The sequence below is a fragment of the Hemiscyllium ocellatum genome, chromosome 11 (genome assembly GCF_020745735.1).
Source record: "Hemiscyllium ocellatum isolate sHemOce1 chromosome 11, sHemOce1.pat.X.cur, whole genome shotgun sequence".
In the NCBI taxonomy this organism is placed as follows: Eukaryota; Metazoa; Chordata; class Chondrichthyes; order Orectolobiformes; family Hemiscylliidae; genus Hemiscyllium; species Hemiscyllium ocellatum.
In genome coordinates, this window is record NC_083411.1 from 101,015,305 (window position 1) to 101,041,042 (window position 25,738).

Genomic DNA, 25,738 nt, shown 5'->3' on the forward strand with positions numbered 1-25,738 from the left:
AAGTGCTAACACTGAGCCACTATGCCATCCAATGATGATTAAAAATTCTTTCTACAGTCGCCAACCTTACATGATTGTGTCAGAATCTTTATGAAATGAACATTAATTAAGACTTAGCAATCTGGGAGGGTGGGTCAGTTGTTAGCACTACTGCCTTACAGCACCAGGGTCCCAGGTTTGATTCCAGCCTCAGGAAACTGTCTTTGTGCAGTTTGCACATTCTTCCCATGTCTACATGGGTTTCCTCGGGTGCTCCGGTTTCCTCTCACAGTCCACACAGATGTACAGGTCAGGTGAATTGGCTGTGCTAAATTGCCTATAGTGTTAGATACATCAGTCAGAGGGAAATAGGTCTGGGTGGGTTACTCTTTGGAGGGTCGTGTGGACTTGCTGGGCCGAAGGGCTTGTTTCCACAGAATCTAATCTAAACTAAATTCAATTTTCTTTGCAAATATTGCTTTATTAAATAGAAAGTTGTGAGAGTTACAAAGTGAAAGACTGTTTTGGTTGGCAGGTAATGGATTTAGGAAATCATTTCAGCAATAATCATTCAGCAATGTATTCAACTAAAGTCTCCAGTGATACATTGATGTCCAGTGTTGGGTTGGGTCATTCATAAGACTAGAGTGGACTGTAGACTTGGAAATGGCTGTCAGGCTGGAAGACATAGCCCCAATAAACTGATTTGTTTATTCCTGACACTGAACCAGTGATTCTGATTCAATACAGTGCTTGGATACAGTACATCTGGAATTGAAGAAATGTCAACATAGCACACAGACCTGTTTAACAAGATATAACCTGTGTAAATGGATACGTCAGAATACTGGAAGTGATGACTAATTATCAAACTGCCAAAGAAAATCCACAGCTACAACAATTGGAGGGGTATAACTCTGCTGTCAGGAAAGAAATGGTCTTCAGTACAATGCTATTTCTGAGGTGCTAGATCATACCTAAAAATATTTAAAACCTAAAACAGAGCAGATCTTTACCTAAAAATATTTAAGGTAAAGCCTACATTTATCCATTTCATTGATTTCAAGAAAGCTTTCTATAGCATCCATTGGCAACTGATACATCACAAGACAAAATGGCATGTTGGAGCAGTTCATGAATATCTTCAAAATATTTTACCATGTCTCCACCTGCTGCATGAAGACCAGGGAGTGCGCCATGGACTTCAATATCATCACTGGAGCTTGGCAAGGCTTCATACTCTCTCCTTTCCTTTTCCTTTCTGATATGATTTCATCATGAGGAAGGTGATGTTTGGTGCACTATTGGTACCCAATGGCAACACAGCTGGTTCACAGATATACTGTTTGCAGATGGCATTGTCTTGGTAGCTAAAGACTAACATATGTTCCAAAATGCGGCCATAAGTATTGAATACAGTGGTACTGAGGTTGGCCTATGGACCAGTTGCAAGGAGACAAAGGCAATGATGACTGGGCATTCAATGGACCCTGGGAGGAAGTGAGGACTGCGGATGCTGGATTGATCAGAGTCGAGTGGTGGTGCTGGAAAAGCATAGGGGGTCAAGCAGCATCCAAGGAGCAGGATTAATCAACGTTTACTGCAAGAACCCATCATCAGGAATGAGGCTTGTGAGCCAAGGTTGTGGAGATATAAATGATAAGGGAGTCATAGCTGAGAGTGCAATAGGTAGATGAAGGTGGGGGTAATGGTGATAGGTCGGAGAAGAGGGTGGAGCAGATAGATGGAAAGAAAGATGGAAAGGTAGGACAGGTCGTGAGGGCAGAGTCGAGTTGGAAAGTTGGAACTGAACTGAAAATGTGTTGCTGGTCAAAGCACAGCAGGCCAGGCAGCATCTCAGGAATAGGGAATTCAACATTTCGAGCATAAGCCTTTCATCAGGAAGGGCTTATGCTCGAAACGTCGAATTCCCTATTCCTGAGATGCTGCCTGGCCTGCTGTGCTTTGACCAGCAACACATTTTCAGCTGTGATCTCCAGCATCTGCAGACCTCATTTTTTACTCGAAGTTGGAACTGGAATAAGGTGAGGGAAGTGGAAATGAGGAATCTTGTGAAATCCACGTTGATGCTGTGTGATTGGAGGCCCCTGGCAGAAGATGAGGCGTTCTTCCCCCAGGCGTTGGGTGCTTAGGGTGTGGCAATGGAGGAGGCCCAGGACCTGCATGTCCTTTGTGGAAGGGGGAGTTGAAGTGTTCAGCCACGGGGCAGTGGGGTTGGATTGTGCGGGTGTCTTGGAGATATTCCCTGAAGTGCTCTGCAAGTAGGCATCCTGTTTCCTCAATATAGAGGAGACCACATCAGGAGAAACAGATACACGTAAATGACATGTGTGGAAGTGCAGGTAAAACTCTGATGTATGTGAAAGGCTCCTTTGGGGCCTTGAACGAAGGTAAGGAGGGAGCTGTGGGTCAGGTTTTGCAATTCCTGCATTGGCATGGGAAGGTACTGGGAGAAGAGGGTGGGTTGATGGAGGGTGTAGACCTGACTAGAGAGTCACAGGGTCGTGTACCAACTGCAATCTATTTCAGTGAGTCATGGAAGAGGATACCAGATGCCAAATTTGGATGTCTTCTACCAGCATTGCTTTTGTAAAATTTTTTGCTTCATTTGCAGAGACAACATCAATGAAGAAATTCTTCACTTGAGAGTATAATGAACACTGTGACATAGAGCAGTGAAGTTATACAGCATGAAACAGAACCTTCCATCCAACTTGTCCAAGCCAATCAAGTTTCCCAAACTAAACTAGTCCCATACCCCTCAATCTTTCCTATTCATGTACCTGTCTAAATGTATTTTAAATTAGTAACTGTTCCTGCATCTACCACTTCCTCTGACAGTTCATTCCACAATAAAGCCACACTCTGTGAAAAAGTGGAAAAGAGAGGCTGAGACTGATATGATGCTGATTTTGCAATTTGGACTAGACATTGCTGGAGTGGCAGTTGAATAGACACATCAGATGGGAAATGAAGACATGGCCAGCCAAAGAAGATCTGGTGTAGTATCTGTAAGGAAGACTTTCAAGAGCAGGATACCACCAGGACTGGAGTGAAAGAGATTGTGATGGACTAGTGCCTGGGCAAAGTCCTGTTGTCCATTCACCAGCGCAGTACTGAAGGAGCTAATCTAAAGCAGAAACAGAAAACAGAACCGCCCAATTTGGAAGACATGTCACTGTACCAAAAATATTAACTTTGCTTTCTTGCAACAGATTCTGCCTGACCTGCTGAGTTTTCCCAGCAATTTCTGATTTTGTTTCAGATTTCAGGTATCCACAGTTCTTTGATTTTTCTTTGTTTAGAGCTTTGTCTCACTCTGGTTTAGTTTATTTTGAAGTTCCACATTATTTTTGTAATTATCTGTCTGCCTTAATTAATGGGATCATAGGTCATCCCTCCACTTGCTATTCAGCTGTTGACACTTTACTCTCGCCATTTGTAACATCGTTTGACACTCTTAGTTACCTAGAATCATCTTGCAATGATCTCTCCACCTATAAATTCTGTCCCTGAAGGAGCAGCACTCGGAAAGCGTGTGATTTCAAATAAACCTGTTGGACTATTAACCTGGGGTAGTGTGATTTTTGACCACACCTGGAGTATCGTGCGCAGTTCTGGTCTCCAAATTTGTGGAAAGACATTCTGGCTATTGAGGGAGTGCAGTGTAGGTTCATGAGGTCAATTCCTGGAATGGTGGGACTACCTTACCCTGAAAGACTGGAGCGACTGGGCTTGTATACCCTTGAGTTTAGAAGGCTGAGAGAGGATATGATTGAGACGTAGAAGATTATGAAAGGATTGGACACTCTGGCAATAGGAAACATGTTTCTGCTGATGTGTGAGTGCTGAACCAGAGGACACAGCTCAAAAATACGGGGTAGACCATTTAGGACAGAGATGAGGAGAAACTTCTTCACCCAGAGAGTGGTGGCTGTGTGGAATGCTCTGCCCCAGAGGGCAGTAGAGGTAGTGGTTCTGTTCGCCGAGCTGAAAGTTTTTGTTGCAAACGTTTTGTCCCCTGGCTAGGAGACATCATCAGTGCTGTGGAGCCTCCTGCGAAGCGCTTCTTTGATGTTTTTTCCGGCATTTATAGTGGTCTGTCCTTGCCGCTTCTGGGTGTCAGTTTCAGCTGTCCGCTGTAGAGATTGGTATATTGGGTCCAGGTCGATGTGTCTTACTTACACTTACAGTGTGGAAACAGGCCCTTCGGCCCAACAAGTCCACACCGACCCGCCGAAGCGAAACCCACCCATACCCCTACATTACCCCTTACCTAACACTATGGGCAAATTTAGCATGGCCAATTCACCTGACCCGCACATCTTTGGACTGTGGGAGGAAACCGGAGCACCCGGAGGAAACCCACGCAGACACGGGGAGAACGTGCAAACTCCACACAGTCAGTCGCCTGAGTCGGGAATTGAACCCGGGTCTTCAGGCGCTGTGAGGCAGCAGTGCTAACCACTGTGCCACCGTGTCGCCCATATGCCGCCCATATCCGCCGATGTGTCTGTTGATGGAATTTATGGATGAATAGGGCAAGCCAGACAGAGAACAGCCAGGGAATTCCTAGAGGCATGGCATTCATCCACAAACTCCATCAACAGACACATCGACCTGGACCCAATATACCAACCACTACAGCGGACAGCTGAAACTGACACCCGGAAGCGGCAAGGACAGACCACTATAAATGCCGGAAGAAACATCAAAGAAGCGCTTCGCAGGAGGCTCCACAGCACTGATGATGTCTCCTAGCCAGGGGACAAAACGTTTGCAACAAAAACTTCCAGCTCGGCGAACAGAACCACTACAACAAGCACCCGAGCTACAAATCTTCGCACAAACTTTGGGCAGTAGAGGCCCAGTCTCTGGATTCATTTAAGAAAGAGTTGGATAGAGCTCTCAAAGATAGTGGAATCAAGGGTTATGGAGATAAGGCAGGGAGCGGATACTGATTGAGGATGATCAGCCATGATCATGTTGAATGGTGGTGCAGGCTCGAAGGGCAGAATGTCTATTGTCTTTTGTCTATTTATCTACCCCAGTTCAACACCAACACCTTCACCTTCACATAAAATAATTAGTTGGAATGTTGCCCCTGATAATGATATGGTAGTCTCTATCTTTATGGAAAGTGGGTATTTAAAGTATATATGTGGTTCAGACAAGGTACTGTATGAATCGGCCATCTCCGCCGGCGCTCGGGAATCGGCCATCTCCGCCGGCGCTCGGGAATCGGCCATCTCCGCCGGCGCTCGGGAATCGGCCATCTCCGCCGGCGCTCGGGAATCGGCCATCTCCGCCTGCGCTCGGGAATCGGCCATCTCCGCCGGCGCTCGGGAATCGGCCATCTCCGCCGGCGCTCGGGAATCGGCCATCTCCGCCGGCGCTCGGGAATCGGCCATCTCCGCCGGCGCTCGGGAATCGGCCATCTCCGCCGGCGCTCGGGAATCGGCCATCTCCGCCGGCGCTCGGAGCCACTCGTTGGGTGAAGCCGGCTTTCCCAAAGATGGCGGCGTTCGGAATATTGAGTTATGAGCACAGGCCGTTGAAAAGGTCTCGGCTCGGGCCGCCAGACGTTTATCCACAGGACCCCAAGCAGAAAGAGGTAGGAAAATCGTCGAGAATCCAGGGGAGGACGGCCAGTCACTCAGTCAGGCAGCCGGGCCGGCGGGGTGAGTAAGCCGGCGCGGGGAGCCGGGCCTAGAGCAGCATCCATGTAAACAATAAATAGTCCGTGTGTTTGGGTGGACGTGGGCCTTGAGCAGCCCTGCAGACAGGAGTAACAAGCACACACCTGCTCCTGCCTTGTCGGGCCCCAGCCTTAGGTTGGTCACCCTGCCTGTGTGGGATTGAGGGCGTTTGCGGCTGGACTCAGATCTTTAGCAGTTAGTTATTGGACTAACCTATCAATAACATCTGGTTAATATGGAAGTTCATTATAGATGACACAGACCTTCACTTTTTCCACCTGGGGGAAAACCCAGAAGCCAGTAAACTTACAGTGTTTGCAGATAGCATATTTTTTACTCTTAAAACGATCTGGAAGTTCTGAGCATTTGCCTTGCTTCCATACTCAGTGGATCCACATTATATCATCGTGTTTTCCCCCCCCCCCCCCCAGTTACTTTACTAGACCTCATCCCTCAAAATGTGAAACTACTAAGAACACTGAACTGCATCTTCAGCTGTACAACATACAGCATTGCTGTCATCTAGATTCTTTCTGACTCCTTACTGAACTCCACGTCCTTCTGAATTAATTTTGAAGCCCTTGCTTTCAAGTTACTCGTGCATCTTTGCACTATCTATTGGTCATATGTCCTGTTCAGAATTAATTTTAAATCTCTGGAAATAGTCATAATGTTGGGCAGTATCTGTGGGAAGAGACAAGAGTTAATGTTTCAGGTTGATATGACCTGAAACTTAAATTCAGTTTCTCTTTTTACTCTCTTATCAGATACTACTGATCACAGTATTTCTAACACTTTTATTTTCATTTCAGATTTTCATCATCCATTATTTTGCTTTTGTGTTCACCCATTGATGTCTTTGAGTCTGTTAGAATTTTGAGTGTCTTTGGAACTCTTTTTGAGAAAAGAATAATGGAAGCAAAGTCTTTGAATATTTTTAAGGCCAAGGTGGATAGATTCTGCTCAGTAGAGTCTGAAAGGCTGAAAGATCAGGTGGGAATGCAAATTTGAGGTTGCAATTGATCAGCTATGAACATATTGAATGCTGGAGTAAATTTGAGGGGCTGAATGGCCACTTCCTGCTGTATGCATTTTGGAAATATTTCTCTGCCTCCTTATTGTGGATTCTTTCTGGGTACTGAATAGTACCCTGTGATGCTCTGGTAATTTGCCTAAGTCTCTCTTTTTCATGTAAGCTTAGTGTTTACTGACAGGTTATTCAACTGGTGAGATTGTGCTTGAAAGCAGTGAGGTGAAAAGAGGGAAGTTGGGTTTTGGGGCAGTTGTTGTGGAATGGTGGGTGCTCTGATGGTATTAGATCAAAACTGAGATGATACTGCTGTCAATCGTGGTATTGTTAACTCCAACTGTATTCATCCAGCATTGTCTTCATCAGCTCTTAGGTAAAACTAGATAAAACTCCAACTGATTACAAACTTCATAGTTTACAGGCTATTTCAGATTAAGTTGACTCACCAACTGTTTATGTTTACATCAACATTCATTGGTTATTTTTGTCCACCAGCACATTGATTTTGTAATCTAATCCATGAATACAAATATTACCACTGATTTATACCAGCCAAATCTCACTTTACATATATGATGCATCTTTCATGTTTGCAGATCTGTCTTGCTGTACTTTTCCACCCCACAATTTGTACTGAACTTTGAGTTGCCATTTTGTAATGACTTGGAGGAAGGAAATGAATGTACTGCAACCAGATTTGTAAAAAATAGATAGGAAGACAAGTTATAAGAGGGATATAAACAGATTATAGAGATATTGATAGCATAAGTAAGTGGGCAAAAAGTTGACAAATGGAGTATAATGTGAGAAGATGCAAAGTTGTTCATTTTGGAAGGGAGAACAAAGGAACAGAATATTATTTAAGTGGAGAAAAACTGCTGAAAGCTGCAGCAAAGGATTTGGGGTACTTGTACATGAAACAGTGAAAGCTAGTATGCGGGTGCAGCAGGTAATCAGGAAGGTTAATGGAATATTAGCCCTTCTTTTAAAGGGGTTGGAGTGTAAGAGTAGGAAACCCTTACTGTAACTCTACAAGATGCTCGTGATACCAGATCTGAGTATTTTGAGCAGTTTTGTTCCCCTAATTTAAGGAAAGATGTCATTTCATTGGAAGCCATTTAGAGAAGCATGAAAGAATGATCCTTGGTATGGAGGGATTGTCTTATGAACGAAGGCTAAACAGGGTGGATCTCTGAGAGGTGATCTATTTGATACATATCGCATATTTAAGGCGCTTGTTGAAAAATGTGGTGCTGGAAAAACACAGCAGGCCAGGCAGCACCCGAGGAGCAGTAGAATCAACGTTTCGGGCATAAGCCCTTCTTTAGGAATGTCGAAACGTCGATTTTTCTGCTCCTCGGATGCTGCCTGGCCTGCTGTGTTTTTCCAGCACCACATTTTTCAACTCTGGTCTCCAGCATCTGCAGTCCTCACTTTCTCCTATTTAAGGTGCTTGACAATGTAAATGCTGAGAAGATGTTTCCTTTCGTGGGAGTCTAGGACTAGTGGGCATTAGTCCAGAATAAAAGGATGCCAGTTTATGTTTGAGATGAGGAGGAATTTCTTCTCTCAAAACGGTTGAGTGTCTTTGGAACTTCTTGACCCAGAGAGCTGTGGAGGTAGAGTCCTTGTGTATGGTTAAGGTTGAGAGAGTTAAATTGATCAGGGAATCAAGGGTTACAGGAAAAATGCAGGTAAGTGGACATGAGGAATGTCAGGTCAGCCAGGATCTATTGAATGACAGAGACCAAATGGCCTACCCATGATCCTACTTCTTCTGATCTTCCCTGCTCTTTGAAAATCTCTTCCTAAACATTTTGTCTTGAACTTTATCTTATTAAATCTCATTGGCCACAAATTTAAAGAGTGACTGAAATTATGGCCAATGTTCACCCCACCGGGTTCTTTCAGAAGTACTTTATGGGACTTTATTATATTTAAGAAAAAAGCTCAGAAATATTCTTGTTGCTTTTCTTACCAATTTTTCTACTGTTATATTTACATAAGTGGAGGCAGCAGTGGGGAATGTTTTTTTGGAGAGGGAATATATCCATGGAAAATATCTATGCCACGTTTTTTACAGTAGTCTAAACTTGATACAAAATGTGGTTGAAAGATTTGGTGTGAATATGAAATCCTTTATGATTTTGTAGCATGCTGATACTTTTTGGAAAGGCTTGTTTGTGAGCAGTGGCAACAGGGTGAATACTGGAAAGTTATTGCCATTTGTGGAATCATCTCCAACTTTCAGAAAGGAAAACAAATTGGTGAAAGGGACAAATACCTTTATTCTAAAAAGATTTTTCCAAACTGCCCAGAAACACTAAATCTTTGTGTGAAGCTGTTGCGTGGTCGATCCCCAACATCTTGGAATTAAAGCTTAACACAGTGTCATACTGCCTTTCTGACTGAAATTAGCTAATAGCCCAGCTGAGAGATCAAAACTGCACCGTGGATATTGAATATATGAAATGAATCAATAATAGAAACAGCATCAAGTGTTACCGTTATGATGTTCGTAAGATTGATGCTTTGGGACTGTCAGTAAATTTAGGTTTACCTGCACAGAAGCCCATCTGACGGCAGGTCTGGGTGATGGGGTATCTAGAGGTTAGCAGAAGACTGAAATTGTTTTACTGGGGAAAGATGAGGTGCGCTTTTGACAAGAAGGCTGCATTCGACTGGGTGCGGTATCAAGCAACTCTCGCATAATTGGAATCAGTGGGTATCAAGAAGCAAAATCTCGACTAGTTGGGATCATATGTGGTACATAGGGAGATGGCTACGGTTGTTGAACTCCAGTCATCTGAGCTGTAGGACTATCTGGGAGTTCCTTTGTATAATGTCTTAGGCCCAACCACCTTCCGCAGCTTCATCAGTGAGCTTCCCTCCATCATCAGGTCAGAGTGGGGATGTTTGCACAATGTTCAATGCCATTTGCAATTCCTCAGATACAGAAGCAGTCCATGTTCAAATGCAACAAGATCTGAACATTATCCAAGCTTGGGCTGACAAGTGGCAAGTAACATTAATAGAGGCATATAGCATGGATACAGACCTTTTGGTCGAACCAGTCCATGCTGACTGTAATCCCAAACTACACTAGTCCCATCTATCTGCACTTGGTCCATATCCCTCCAAACGTTTCTTATTCATGTACTTATCGAAATGTCTTTTAAACGTTGTAACTGTACCTGCATTCACCACTACCTCTGGAAGTTTACTCCACACATGAAGCACTCTGTGTTTTAAAAATAAAATTATTCGTCATGGCTTTTTATAAATCTTTCTCATCTCACTTTAAAAATATGTCACCTAGCCTTGAAATCTCAAAGCCTAAAGACACTTGCCATTCAGCTCATGCTTTTTATAATCCTCAACCTCTGTGCTCCAGTGAACAAAGTCTCAGCCTATTCAGCCTCTCCTGAACCTCAAGCCCTCCATACTTGGCCACATTCTGGTAAATCTCTTCTGAATCCTCTACGGCTTAATAATATCATTGCTACAAAAGGAGACAAGGACTGGACACAGTACTCCCGAAGAAGCCTCACTAAAGTATTGCACGACCTCAACATGACGTCCCAACTCCTATTCTCAAAATGTATGAGCAATAAACGCAAGCATGCTAAATGCCTTCTTAACTGCCTTGTCTCTGTGTGATGCAAAGTTCAAAGAATTATGGACCTGAACCTCTAGGTCTTTCTATTCTACAATACACCCAAAGTTCTAATTTTAATTGTAATAAATGGGTGGTGGGTGAGGGCGGGGTGGTGGGTGGTGGGTGAGGGCGGGGTGGTGGGTGGTGGGTGAGGGCGGGGTGGTGGGTGGGGGTGAGGGCTGGGTGGTGGGTGAGGGTAGGGTGAGGAGGGGTGAAGTGGGGGTGGGATGGGGGGGTGGTGGAGTGGGGGGGGGGCTTTACCAAAATACAACAGCTTGCATTTATGCAAATTGTGCAAATCTGCCCACACTTCAGTCCGTTGACCAAAGTGATCAAGATCTCTTTGTAATCTTAGATAACCTTCATTACTATTGACTGTCAATATGACAGTTTTGCTGTCATCTGCAAACTGATAGCCATGTTTTCATCTAAATCATGTATATAAATGACAAACAAAAGTGGACCAGCACCGATCCCTGTGAAACTTAGCTGGACACACGCCTCCAGTCCAAAAAACAACACTCTACTATCATTGTCTGTCTCCTGCCATTAAGCCAATTTTGTATCCAACTGGCAAGGTCACCCTGAATCCCATTTGATATAACTTTATTCATTAGTCTACCATGTAGAACCTTGTCAAAGGCTTTACTAATGTCCAATTAAACAATTTCTTACTGCTCTGACTTGTTTTTGGTTACTTCTTCAAAGAACTCAATCAAGTTCTTGAGACCGTCTCTTTCGTGCAAAACCATGCTGATTATTCCTAATCGTTCTCTGGTACAGTGGCTCAGTGATTAGTGCTGCTGCCTCACAGCATCAGGGACCCGGGTTCGACTGTAGCCTCAGACAACTGTCTGTGTGAAGGTTATACATTCTCTCTGTGTCTGCGTGGGTTTCCTCAGGGAGCTCCAGTTTCCTCCCACAGTCCAAAGATGTGCAGGCCAGGTGAACTGGCCATGCTAAACTGCCCATAGTGTTCAGGGAAAATATCAAGTAATAAGGTAGGGGAATGGGTCTGAGTGGCTTACTCTTCGGAGGGACGGTGTGGACTGTATGGGTGGCACAGTGGTTAGCACTGCTGCCTCACAGCGCCAGAGACCTGGGTTCAATTCCTGCCTCAGGCAACTGTCTGTGTGGAGTTTGCACATTCTCCCAGTGTCTGTCTGGGTTTCCTCCGGGTGTTCCGGTTTCCTCTCACAGTCCAAAAATGCTAAATTGCCCGTAGTGTTAGGTGAAGGGGCAAATGTTGGGGAATGGGTTTGGGTGGGTTGTGCTTCGGCAGGTCAGTGTGGACTTGTAGGGCCTGTTTCCACACTGTAAGTAATCTACTCTAATCATTCCTTGCTTCTCCAAATGCAAATAAATCCTTTCTTTCAGAATCACCTCCAACAGCCGATCCACCACTGAAATCAGACTTGCAGGTCTGTAGTTCCCAAATCTATCTTTACATCCCTTCTTAAACAGAAGCACACCATGAGCCACTCTCCAGTCATCCAGCATCTCAGCCCATAGATATAGATGATATAAATATTTCTGCATGGGGTCTGTACTTTTCTCATTAACTTCCAACAATTTCCTGTGATAGACTAGATCAGGTCCTGGAGATTTACCTAGCTCTATATTTTATAAACCCTCCAGCACATTTTCTTCTATAAAGTGAATTGTATTCAAAAATGAATATTTATTTCCCGGAGTTCTCTAGCTCCGTTCCTTTCAATACAGTAAAGACTGGCACAAAATATTCATTTAATATCTCTCACATCTCCTGAGGTTCAACATGAAGGCAGTCTGTTTGATCTTTAAGGGATCCTAATCTGTGTGTAGTTGCTCTCTTACTTTTCGTGTACTTGGAGAATCTCCTTGAATTTTCCTTAACCTTATTCGCCAAGGCTGTCTCATAGCCTCTCTTTGCCTTCCTGATTTCATTCTTAAGAATTCTCCCTACTCTTTATACTGTTCAAGCGATTCATTTGAACCCACGTCTATACTTAATATATGATTTTGTTTTATTCTTGATTAGAACCTCAATATTTTTATTCAAACACTGTTCTTTAATCCTACCAGTCTTACCTTTCAGTCTAACAGGAATATAATGCCCCTAAATTTTTGGTATCACACGTTTGAAAGCCTCCCACTTAACAGACATTCCCTGCAAACCGTCTACTCTGATAATTTTTGAAAGTTCTTGTCTCATACCATTAAAATTTGCTTTACTCCACTTAAAAATCATAAATTTTATGGAAGGCTTATTCTTTTCCATGACTATTTAAAACTAGAATTATGGTCACTAAACCCATAGTGTTCCTCTACTATCACTTCAGTCACTCATGCCACACAAAAGCCAAGCAATGAACATCTCCAATAAGAAACCGTCTACCACCCCTTGACATTCATTGGTGTTACCATCACTGAATTCACCACTATGAGCATCCTTAAGGTTAACATTGACCAGGAACTCAACTGAATTCATCACAAACACAATGACTACAAGAGCAGGTCAGAAGCTATTAACATTGTGGTGAGTAATTCACCTCCTGACTCCTTTAAACCTGTCCAGTATTTACAAGGCATAAGTCAGGAGTGTGATGAAATGAGTACTCCCCACTTGCCTGGATGTTTGCAGTTCCAACAACATTCAAGAAGCTTGATGTCTTCCAGGACAAAGCAGCCTGCTTGATTGGCACCACATCACAAACATCCACTCCCTACTCCATCAACACTCACTGATGCACTGTGGAAATTTTACATTTAAGTGCAAACCAGGATCTACCCCAAAACAAATGTAGAATAGTTCCTTTTTAATGTTGCATAAATCTAAAACCAAGTATATCAGATTAATTTTATCCTCTACTTAACAAGTCTTAGAGTGACACCTGTGATTGCAAGTTATCTATCAGTGCCTTGAAGTCTGGATTTTAGCTTGAGTCATCTAGTCGTATACAAATGAATTTGTGAGTTGGGTGTGATATTTGATTAACTTCATTTTGGAGAATGTTGTCTCATAGAGATCTGTGGAGTCAGTGTAAGATTTAACTTTAAAAGCAGAGGATAATAGGTGTATAATAGAGTGTGTATTTTTCTGTTTTTGAATGCCCACAAATCACTGTCCCTTGCTCTGACTTTCAACATAATATCATTTTATATAGTAATTATCTCCAAATCCATTTTACTACTTTTGTAAGTTAAATACCTGATGAAATTTGGTAGCTAACCTAAAGTAGATTTGAGATAAATGTGATTTGTTCTTTAGATTAGATTACTTACAGTGTGGAAACAGGCCCTTCGGCCCAACAAGTCCACACCAACCCGCCGAAGCGCAACCCACCCATACCCCTACATTTGCCCCTTACCTAACACTACAGGCAATTTAACATGGCCAATTCACCTGACCCGCACATCTTTGGACTGTGGGAGGAAACCGGAGCACCCGGAGGAAACCCACGCAGACACGGGGAGAATGTGCAAACTCCACACAGAGAGTCGCCTGAGGCGGCTATCATATTTAATTCTAGTTCTATCATATTTAATTTCAGAAATCACCTGTTGAATTTCTCTGCTAACGCCATCAAATGTGCAGAGTTTTCTGGGTGGAACAACTGCAAGGTTTGTGAACAACTGGGTGGAACAACTTTTCTTTGTCTTTAGAATTTTTTTTCTAGTATGTTCTCCAAATTTGGGTAGTATTGCTGCATTTTATTTTTTCACTTGGCAGACCAGTTTCAACTGGAATGAATTCACAGCACTGATCATGTGTGCTATGTCTTTGTCCTTTCCTTGCAGTTTACAGTTCAGATTATTCAGTTTTGATGTTTTGTCTATTAGGAACCTGAAGTCGAGCAATGTGATTTTCTGACAGCTCACTGCACTCTTCATTCCTTGGTTTTAAAAAAAGATTGTTTCAGGTATCAGATCTAAATAATCTCTGTAGGATATTCCCTTGTATTGACTATCTCACCTCAGCATAGAAGATTAAGTCTTCATAGTTTTCTAATAAGGATTTAAATAAAAAAGGCTGATTAGATATCCTCATCCTTTGTGCTCTTTTTAAGGAGCAAAGCGATGAAGAAACCTTAGAGTTGTTAAGTTATTAAAAACCATGTGCACAAAAACAATCAGTTGAGCTGTGAAGGTTGTGAATTACAAAAAGGATGGCATGGTGACTCAGTGGTCAGCGCTGCTGCCTCACAGTGCCAGGGGCTCTGGTTCGATCCCAGCCTCTGGCGACTGTCTGTGTGGAGTTTGTACTGAGTGCACCGGTTTCCTCCCACAATCCAGAGATGTGCAGGATAGGTAAGTTGGCCACGCTAAATTGTTCATAGTGATTAGGGATGTGTGGGTTAGGTGCATTTGTCAATGACAAATATAGGGTCTGGGTGAGTTATTCTTCAGAAGGTCGGTGTGGACTTGTTGGGCCGAAGGCCTGTTTCCACACTGTAGGGATTCTAATTCTAATTGTAAAGGGAGAAGCTGGTCCTGCTGTAGTTACTGAAAAATGTCTTTGACAAAGAACTAATTTTTTTGTTATTCTAGAAGCACTGATTGACATGTTCTGGATTGCAGTTATTTCTGCTTTGTTCTGGAAGTCTTTGGGTAAAGCGTTGCTATCATTGCTGCATTAATTACTTCGCTGCCTGTGAATTATTTCTTGTGTTTAGGCAGAAAAAGTGATTCTTTAGTGCACAACTTACTTTTTTCTGACATCGCAGTAAAATGTAATGATTGTTGAACTTTCAAAATTGCCTTCAGCTTTTAAAGTTGTTCTATCCAAAGTGTGTTGTTCAGAGGAAAACTATCCTTGAATTTCATGTGCATTGTTGTGTGGTGGTGTTCCAAATTCTTGTTTATACTTATTTGACATGCTTTGGTGACAAATAAGGCAACTCTTACCATTTGCAATTGTGAACAGAACTTCATTTTCCTGTTCAGCATGGAAATACAGTTTTGGTTTCCTCTTAGATGGATCAGGTTCATCATTCATTATTACTGTTTCACCTTATTGTTTGTGACCTAACTTTACATTGCTCAAGCTGCAAGTGGGCCTCTGGATCTGTGCTTCTGGAACACTCAGAATGCCACTGGCTGCTTTCAATTGTGGAGGCACAGGAGGGTTACTTCCAGGGCTCCTGATTATCTTATTTTGCAATAGGATATTGGATGTGGAACATGGCAGCATCTTTGTAATTTTTTTCTTTATTCTGCATGGACTTATTAGTAAAGCAGCTGAAGGAAAATAAAACTGCAGGTCGATGGAGAATGAACAGCTGAGCTACTCTTGTAGAGAGTGTGATGGGCTGAATGGCCTCCTGTGTTTTTATAACTGTAATATACTGACTTAATAGATCAAATCCGAGTTTTTGAAATTTATTTATCTTGATTTGTTTGCATTGCCATCACAAAACTTAATTTATCCAGTAGTGATAGTCCACCACAACCAAGCTGACACAATGTAACAAGTTGGCAAAACCTAAGAGCATCTGAATATTTTTCTTGAACTACACGGCTTCCTGAAATGGAACTTGTACAGCAGCAGGACAGTCAATCTGCATGCAGCGAGGAAATGCAGGATGATGGTAAAATCATCTTTCAGACACATGCATGTTGGGGGAATGCCAGGTGGTGTGAGCAACTGTCAAGAGACGCTCATGGCAAGGGAACGTGGACAGGAAGTGGAACTGACTGTCCAATTTACAGTTGGAAATCATGACTGTACAGTGAAGGATTTTTATTAAAATTTAGTAAACTTGGTGCACAATCAGGAATACATTATCACAAAAAGCATTTGACCATAGGCCATATAGACATTATTGACTCCTTATCTTCTATCTAAAAACAATAGTATTCTTGCTTTTAAGCTTAACAAAGATGCTATTGCATTTTCTCCTCCATGACCTTTTTCTAACTCTCAATCTCCATTGTCATAGCTTATTGGCTCAAATTCTGCAGACAAACATTGGTGTCTTTGGATCAATGTGATATAATAGATGCCAAGCTACCAAAATGACAGAATGGGTCTGCAGTTTACACTGTTTAAAATAAATCTAAATGTAACCTCCTGCCAATTTGGCTGCAACATTGTTTGGCATATGTATGTTTACCATTCTTTCAATTTTATGATTAGCTTTTGAATTTAACAAAAGCAACATGTATTTCATTTAAATTGTTATTTAGTTTAAAATTGATTTCTGGACTATTTCTCAGTCGTAGCCTTGAGTATGGATTAAGGTGGATATGTTTTGTGATTGGCTTCTAGCGTGTTGGTGCATTCTCTAACAAAGGTTACAAACACGTCAGTTAACAAGATCGTTATACCTAGGCTCATATTTTTAAAAAAATCAGACTGGAATGGAATAAATAAGTAACTTGAAGAACAAAAATGAAAAACAATATTCAAATAACTTACTTATCACGACATAAAATATCAGTCAAATTAGTTGAAGCTTGAGAACATTTCAAAATATAGCACTATAGAAAAATAACGTTTTATTTATGTAATGGTTTTGATGAGTATTCCATAAGACTTTATAACCAATTAAATACTTTTGAAGTGTATCACAATAATGCAGGATACTGAGCTCAGAGAATGGGAGGAATCGTGTCTTGTGCATATTTGTTGGCCATTTTACATGGTACTTAAGTGTTTCTTTTTGTTTTAGGACGAGCTGACAGCACTGAATGTTAAACAAGGCTTTAACAATCAGCCTGCAGTATCCGGGGATGAACATGGTAGCGCAAAAAATGTAAATTTCAATCCTGGCAAGGTAAGATGCTCTCATTGTTGCTCAAAGTCTCCTCTGAATATTGGAACTGTACAACAGATAGATCTGACTGAGAACCTGATATTAAGTTAAAGTGCAAAGTGAGAACTATGAGAACCTTCTACTAAAATTGAGATCAATAGTAGGAAAGTGACTAATGAAGCTAATAATTATGTAAGTGTGCATACCATTACTATTTTTGAATGTTATTTAAAATGTAAATAAACATATTGCAGTTTAAAATGTTCATCATGATTGATGGATTTTTGGGAATTTTTTTGTTCATAAACCTCTATTCACTTCAATGCTATTCATTGTATTTAGTGAGATAGTGCAGTCAGTCATTTCTAGTGCTGCAACGTAAAACAGCATTATCATTTGTTTGAAAACAAGTGGGGGCGACTATATGTTTATACGCTATTTTCAAATAGAGATGTTTTTCTGAAGAAGTTCTGTGTTTTTGGTAGTGTCACCCTGGTGTGATGTTAAATTGAACTGTTGAGTTTTCCAGCGGTTCAGTTGAACGTTAAGAATCCCGTTACACTATTTGAAGAAAAGTTAATTCTGGTGTTGAGATCAAAGTTTCTCCAATGAACATTCTATAAATAAAGATTGATAAAACATTAGTTTTGTGGTCTATGGGACTTTGCTGTAAATAATACCTACCTCACAGCACCAGTATCCCTGGTTCGATTCCAGCCTCGAGTGACTGTGTGGAGTTTGCACATTCTCCCTGTCTCCGTGGGTTTCCTCCCACAGTCCAAAATGTGCAGGCCAGGTGATTTGGCCATGCTAAATTGCCCATAATGTTGGGTGCATTAGTCAGAGGGAAATGACTGGGTGGTTTATTCTTCGGAGGGTCAGTGTGGACTTGTTGGGCTGAAGGGCCTGTTTCCACACTGTAGGGAATCGAATCTAATCTAATAATAGTTGGCATAATAGTTATTACAGATCAAAGTTATGCATTGTATTTGACGTACTTCGAGTTGGAATAGTGAATTAAAAGTGTAAATGTTTTCTTCATAACAACTTTGGACTAAAACTTTTATCATATAGAATAGAGGGGGGTTTTGTGAAAATTTTGTGACATTTGTTTAGGCGTGAAAAGTCTGAGGTTCTATTGTGCATCTTTGATCCATATAATCAATGTGACATTGCATTCTTTTTTTCTGCAGCTGTTGGCAGACCATTACTTCCAGGGTCTGTGTTTTCCTTTAAACTCTTGCCAAGATTTTAAATTGCTGTCCTCCAACTCTGACTGACGTTGTCTAAAGTATCCTCCACTGTTCGTATCAAGGAGACCATTTCCATTTCTTAGTGTTTCTATGACAAATTTGCATATTGGCTTGAGAAAACTGACCAGTCTTTTCTTCCTCATATATACCTCTGTCCTAGGTATCTCTGGTAATCATTTGCAACACCATTGTATTCTAAGTCTAGTTGCATTTGGAGTTGTATTTTCAGAGCACATTTGGAGATAAATAAAAGTAGGGTCTACTACAAGAGCTGGAAGACAGACAACTACATGTGCCCTAAAGATGGGTGCAGGAGTAGTGACATACTCAGATACAGGTGACATCCTCAGAGCTTGGGAGCCTCCTGTGAAGCGCTTCTGTGACCTTTCCTCCTGCATTTGTAGTGGTTTGAATCTGCCGCTTCTGGTTGTCAGTTCCAGCTGTCCGCTGCAGTGGCCGGTATATTGGGTCCAGGTCGATGTGCTTATTGATTGAATCTGTGGATGAGTGCCATGCCTCTAGGAATTCCCTGGCTGTTCTCTGTTTGGCTTGTCCTATAATAGTAGTGTTGTCCCAATCTAATTCATGTTGCTTGTCATCTGCGTGTGTGGCTACTAAGGATAGCTGGTTGTGTCGTTTCGTGGCTAGTTGGCCAAGCACTGAGGATGTCACCCAGATGAGGGAACGAAACGTCAGCAACACAAATTCCCAGCTCGGCGAGCAGAACCACAACAATGAGCACCCGAGCTACAAATCTTTTCACAAGCTTTGAATACTCAGATACAATTGAGTTAAAGAAGCTGCCATCAGAGCGGGTTCTACAGAGGCAGGTCATGAAGCAAAATATCTGAAATAATACTTGCTTATATTCATTATGACGGTTGTTTTAAGTAATTTAAGCCAGTGTGATTAATGGCCTTAGTGTTCTCTCTTCTACTGCAGCAGCTTAGCAGTACACTTTGATGTTACATTTCTGACACAAAGATGTGTGAAAAGATCCAGCCCTCATCAACTACTTAATTACTTTTGAATTTCAGCATAATTGAATTGTCTCTGTCTGATGCAATCATCTGTTGCTGGTTGGTTACTAATCTGCTATAACAAATATTAGTATACTTAATGAGATAATTTATGAATCTCAAAATGGCTTTTTTATATGAATGTCCAAATTCAAGGTGGCACCATGACCTTGTTAATTTACTACAGCAAGCATATTGTTAAAAATGACTGAAAGTGGGCAGAATTTAAGCTAAACTATTTTTGAGATTTGATGTTGCAAACTTGTCAAACACTTATTCCCCATCCTTAAGTACTACGAGATACTGATGAAATGCCTTAAATCACTGCAGTCATTGTTATTTAGATATACCCTAAGTGCTGTAGGAAAGGAGTTCGAGGATAATAACCCAGTAACCGTGAAGAACAGTGTAGCTTCAAGTCAGGATAGTATGTGACTTGAAGGGAAACTTGCAGGTGATGGCGTTCCATGCAGCTGCTGTCGTTTTCCCTCGGTGGTAGATGTTGCAGGTTTGGAAGATACTGTATCAGAAGTGTGAGTTAGTTGCTGCAGTGCATCTTCTTGATCATACGTATCGATGCCATTGTATGCTTTGGCATAGGGAGTAAATTCAAGATGGTGGATGTTGTGACAGTCAGGTAGACTGCTTTGATCTGGATAATGTTGAGTTTCTCAATTGTTGTTGGAGCTGCACTTAGGCAAGTGGAAAACATTCCATCTCACTTTTGACTTGTGGACAGGCTTTTGGGAGGAAGGAGATGAATTATTAGCAGTAGAATTCGTGGTCTTTGACCTGCTCTTGTAGCCACAATATCTATATGGCCAGTCCTGGTCTGTTCTATAGATAGTAACCCCAAGGATATTAATAATGGGAGATTCAGTGATTGTAATATTGCTGAATATCAAGGGCCAATAATTAGATTCTCACTTGGAGATGGTCACTGCTTGGCAATTGTATGACATAAGTGTCACTCATCACTTAACCAGCACAAGCCAGGGTGTTGTTCAGGTTTTCCTGTGTCTGAACACAAACTGCCTCACGTTCTGGGGAGTTATGAATGGTACTGCTAATTAAGTGATTATGTTATATCCCTACCTCTGACCTAATGATGGTGGGACATTCATAAATGAAGAGGCTGAAGGTGATTGGGACTAGGGCATGATCCTGAGGAGTTCCTGCAACGATTTCTTGGAACTGAGATGATTTGCCTCAATTAACCATGCCCTCTTCCATTTTATGACATACCAGTTGATAATTTTCCCCCTGATTTCCATTGACTGCGACTTTGCTAGAACTTCTGACACCATACTCTATTAGATGCTGCCTTGATGACAGAAACAATCATTCTCCTTTCACCTTTGCAGTTTATTTCTTTTGTCCATATTTGGGCCAAGCTGCACTGAGGTCAGGAACTCAATGGCATACAGAACACAAATTTGATAGTATTGCCAACAATCCCCTCCATCACTTCTCTGCTAGAGAGTAGACTGATGGGGCAGTAATTGGCTGGGTAGGAATTGTCCTGCTTTTTTGTGGACAGGAAATACCTTACTAGTTTTCCACTTAGCTGGGTAAATTATTTTGATTTCACTGGGAAGATCACCGAAAATCAAGCACTTCTGTTCCACAAACTATCACAAAAGTAAAAATGTCCATTAAAACTATCAAATGATCAATATACCTGACTGACTTATACGTGGGTCAAAACAATTCTTACCATGCTTTGTCATTAACACAAAACAACTATTTATTGTATGCACAGATATTCTTGTAACAAATGGCAGAGAAGGATTATTATCAATCTACAACCAAGCAATTGGAACTGCAATGCTATCAAACCTAAAGTGTGTGCATTTATTCAGAAATAAGACAGCTTAAGGACAGACTATAAGTTACTGAGTTGTAGCAGCAGCAGTCGGCTATCTCAACTTTGAATATATTTAATGACACAGCTTGTACTGCTTCTTTGGTAAAGAATCCCACGGATTGACTACCCTCTGAGAGAAGAAACTCTTCCTTATCTCTGTCTTAGACTTTTTATTCTGAGATAATGGCCTTTGGTCCTAGACTCTCCTACAAGGTTAAACAAGTCTCTGTGTCTTCCTGATGAAGGGCTTATGCCCGAAACGTCAAATTTCCTGTTCCTTGGATGCTGCCTGACCTGCTGCGTTTTTCCAGCAACAGATTTTCAGCTCTGATCTCCAGCATCTGCAGACCTCACTTTCTCCTCTGTGTCTACCTTATCAAGCCCCTTAGAACCTTAAATGTTTCAATAAGCTCAACTGCCATTCTTCTGAACTCCATTTGTACAGGGCCATCATATTCAGAAGAGTTAAGGTTTGAACTCCCCTAGCGTAGAGGAGTTCAAAACTAAAAGGAATAACTTTTAGGGAAGAAAGAAAGGATTAAGAGGGACCTGAGGGGCATTTTTTTTCACACAGAGTGGTGTATCAATGGAATGAATGTCCAGAAGAAGTGATAGAACATTTTAAAAGACATTTGGAAAGATAAGCAAAGGTTTAAAATGATGTAGCCTAAACGTAGGCAAATGGGACTGGTTCAATTCAAGAAACCAGGTTGGCATGGATGAGTTGGGCTGAAGGATCTGTTTCCATGCTGTGTGACTCTGACTCTCCTTATAAGAAAATTCCTACTTGTGTGAGATCCCCATTTCTGGAATGCTTCCAAACCCAGCATATGTTTCCTTCAATAAATAGCTTAATTCAGGTATTATGGTTGGAAAAATACAGATGAGAAAGTAGCAATCAAAAGTCCAGATCACGAAGGTGTGTTAAATTGTCCCTTATTATCTTTCCAGTTTTAGTAATCATGACATGATGTTGCATGTAGAATGGGGTTTATTTTATAACTTGATAGTTGATTGGGTGCATCCAGATCTTCTCTCATATTAGAATTCTTTTAAGATTCTTATTTTTTTTACTCAGATGGGAGAAAACCATTTTTTGCTTGCTGACTCTGCTTCCGGCTGCACTGTTCACAGCAACTTGTAGCAGATTGTACTTAACTAATTCGAGTGGTGTTGTCAGGCCCTGTTTCCTTTAGACAAAAATTTATTGCGCTGCTCTGACTTAATAATGTAACAAACTTCCTGCTCCAAAATCAGCATTGCTTTGTATTGTTAAAAATGTATATTTGGTTTTCCAACTTTCAAAACCCTCCTAGTATTTCAGCTATAAAGCAATGTCTGACTTCCATTCCAGTTTGTAGTATAAAAAGGAAAAATATGTGGTCCCTTATAAGGTGTCTGTGTTGTAGCTGTACTGGAACAGCTTTCCTAGATGCGCGGTAAAGTCTGGAACTTAAGGTTTTCATGGTATTGTTGGAAAGTTGTTGGAGCCCTTCAGACTATTCGGTACTCGAAGCAATGCATTGATATCACATGGATTGGCTGAAGATTGTCAACTGTGGTGTTGGGTCCTCGGGAGGAGGCTGAGATGGATCATCCGCTCAGTACTTCTGATTGTAGCATTTTGTCTTTGCACTGATGTGCTGGAATAGAAGTGGGCCATTCAGCCTGTCAAGTCTGCCCCACTATTCAGTGCGAGCACAATTGAACGAATAGTTGAATCACTTTTACTCACTCCATTCCCAAAATGGTGTTTACCATTGGTAATCAGAAATCTATTGATGCCTGCCTTAAACATACTCAAAAACTGAATTTATACTCTATGCCCTATTGGTAGAGAAATCCAAAGGTTCACAACCCCCTGGATAAAATAATTTCTCTGATTAAGTCGCGTGCGCCCAAGTTTTAGACTCCCCCAACGAAGGAAGACATCTTGTCTGTATCTACCCTATCTACGCCTTTATTTTGTAAGTTTTGTAAAATGGACTCTGCTATCATTAAGGATGGGAATATTTGTGGAACATCTCCAAAATTTAATTGTTTAATTGTTCACTACCATTGAAAACTGATATGTGGCAGGATTGCAGAATTTAGATCTGATCCCTTAATTGGTAGGATTGGTTAGCCCTGTCAGTCATGTACTGCTCAACATGCAAGTTGTTTTGTCTAGCAGCTTCGGTAGGTTGGCAATTCATTACAAGTGATGCCATGTATCTCTGGTGTTGATCGTGATATGCCAACCTGTACTCTTGAGCCTGAGTTGATCTCCTTGCTTTAAAGCAAAATATTGCAAATACTTGAAATCTGAGACAAATGTAGAGATCTGCCACCTCTGGTGGGTCTGCGCTGCTTGTAGTACAGGACATACTTAAGGATGTTAATGTGGCATGTGGGATATAGTATTTATGTTATGATTCCATGAATATGATAGTTTGTGCTTGACTGATAAATAGAACTGTGTTTCCAGTTTTGGCACAAGCCCCCAGATGTTGGCAAGAAGGGCTTTGTGGGGTTGATAGTTTGCTATTGTTGATTTTGTTTTATTTATTCATGGGATGTTGGTTTGCTCATTGAACAGCAATTATTTTTCATCCCTAATTGCTTTGGATGATGTGGTGCAGTTCTGTTCAGTTCTTGGAGAGCTTGGATACCCACAGTGTTCTAAGGAGCTTTGAACTTTGTCAAACATAGAGCTTTGACCCAGTGACAGTGAAAGAATGGCAATATTGTTCCACTTTGAATAGTGTGTGCCTCGGAGGGGAACTTGTAGGTAGTTATTTTCCTGTGCGTTTGTTACCCTTGTCCTCGTATCTGACAGAAGTTTTGGTTTTGAAAGATAGTATTGAAGGAGCTTTGGTGTGTTACTGCAGTACATTCTGTAGTTGGTACAAACTGCTACAATTGTGCCTTGGTTGATGTAATGTGATCTGTCTGGTTTCATTCCTTTTCATAAACTTTGTCTGAGTTTTGATTGTCTTGATAGGCAGTTATAGAGTCATAGAGATGTACACATTACTATGTGTCTCGAGTGATATGTAAGCTAAAACTGAATTACAAAAAGGGCAGCATAGTGGCTCAGTGGTTAGCATTGCTGCCTCACAGCAACAGGGACTGAGGTTCGATTCCTGCCTCGGGTGACTGTCTATGTGTAGTTTGCACGTTCTCTCTGTGTCAGTGTGGGTGTGTGTGGGTGTGCTCCGGATGCTCTGGTTTCCTCCACAGTTCAAAGACAAGCAGGTTAGGTGAATTGACCATGCTAAATTGCCCATAGTGTTAGGTGCTTTAGTCAGGGGTAAAGGTAGGGCAGGGGAATGGATCTGGTGGCTTACGCTTCGGAGGGTTGGTGTGGACTTGTTGGGCGGAAGGGCCTGTTTCCCTATTGTAGGGAATCATCTATTCTCATTGGACAGCAGATTCCTTCCGGATAGGACGTCTGAACCAGTGGTGGTTAGAATAAATCAACAATGATTTCGTAGTCACTATTAGATTGTGTTTTAAATTCCAGATTTATTAATTAAAGTTACATTTCACTATTGCTGTGGTGGGATATGAACCTATGGCCCAAAGTGTTACCTTAGACTTCTGGTTTATTAGTCTAGTGACATTACAGTATGCCACCGAGCCTCTTCTATGTTCAAATCTATTTTCTACGCATAGTTACAGACCCTGTTTTTGTTTTTGTTTCTTGATAAATACTGATGTAAATAAATTGCTTGCTGCTATATAACTCGTATGAAGATATTGTGAATTATTTCACACGGTGACTGCATTTCAAATGCATTTTAAAAGTTTGTTCATAGGGCCACCATTTATTGCCTATCTTTACTTGCCCATTGCTGCAGATCTGGAGTCACGTGCAGCCCAGACCAGGCAAGGAGTTCAGTTTCCTTCCCTAAAGGACATTAGAGAGCCAGATAGATTTTTCCTTACAGTTAGCAATGATTTCATGGTCATCATCAGCTTCTTAATTCCAGATTTTTGTTGAATCCACATTCTGCCATCTGCCTTGGCAGGATTTGAACTTTACCTGGGTTAGCAAGTTTTGAGAAGATTTGTAGCTCAGGTTGATGATAAGTATGTAAGTTAGCTCGCTGAGCTGGAAGGTTTGTTTTCTCACTTTCATCACCATGTTGAGGTAACATCATCAGCGCGAATCTCAGGTGAAACGCTGGTGGTATGTCTTGCCTCTCTATTTGTAGGCTTGGCTTCTTAAGGTGGGTGATGTCATATCTGTTTTTTTCCAGGGGAAGGTAGATGGAATCTAAGTCGATGTGTTTATTGATGGAGTTCTGGTTGGAATGCCAAACCTGATGAATTCTTGTGCATGCCTTTGTTTTGCCTGTCCAAGGATATGTGTGTTGTCCCAGTCAAAATGATGTCATTTTTTGTCTGTACGTATGGAAACTAGTCTCTAGCGTGTGATTTCAAATAAACTTGTTGGCCAATAACCTGGTGTTATGTGACTTATGACTTTG

The 25,738-nt window shown here is 41.5% G+C and overlaps 1 protein-coding gene across 1 annotated transcript in view; it reads left to right on the plus strand.

Annotated features, from left to right (window-relative positions):
- The first annotated feature begins 5,505 nt into the window (after positions 1–5,505).
- med12 (mediator complex subunit 12) overlaps positions 5,506–25,738 on the plus strand; it is a 197,583-nt gene continuing 177,350 nt past the window's right edge. Inside the window, exons 1-2 of the mRNA XM_060832767.1 lie at positions 5,506–5,614; positions 17,041–17,145. Of these exons, the coding sequence (XP_060688750.1) occupies positions 5,516–5,614; positions 17,041–17,145 (204 nt within the window). The 5' untranslated portion in view covers positions 5,506–5,515. The remainder of the gene's footprint in view (positions 5,615–17,040; positions 17,146–25,738) is intronic.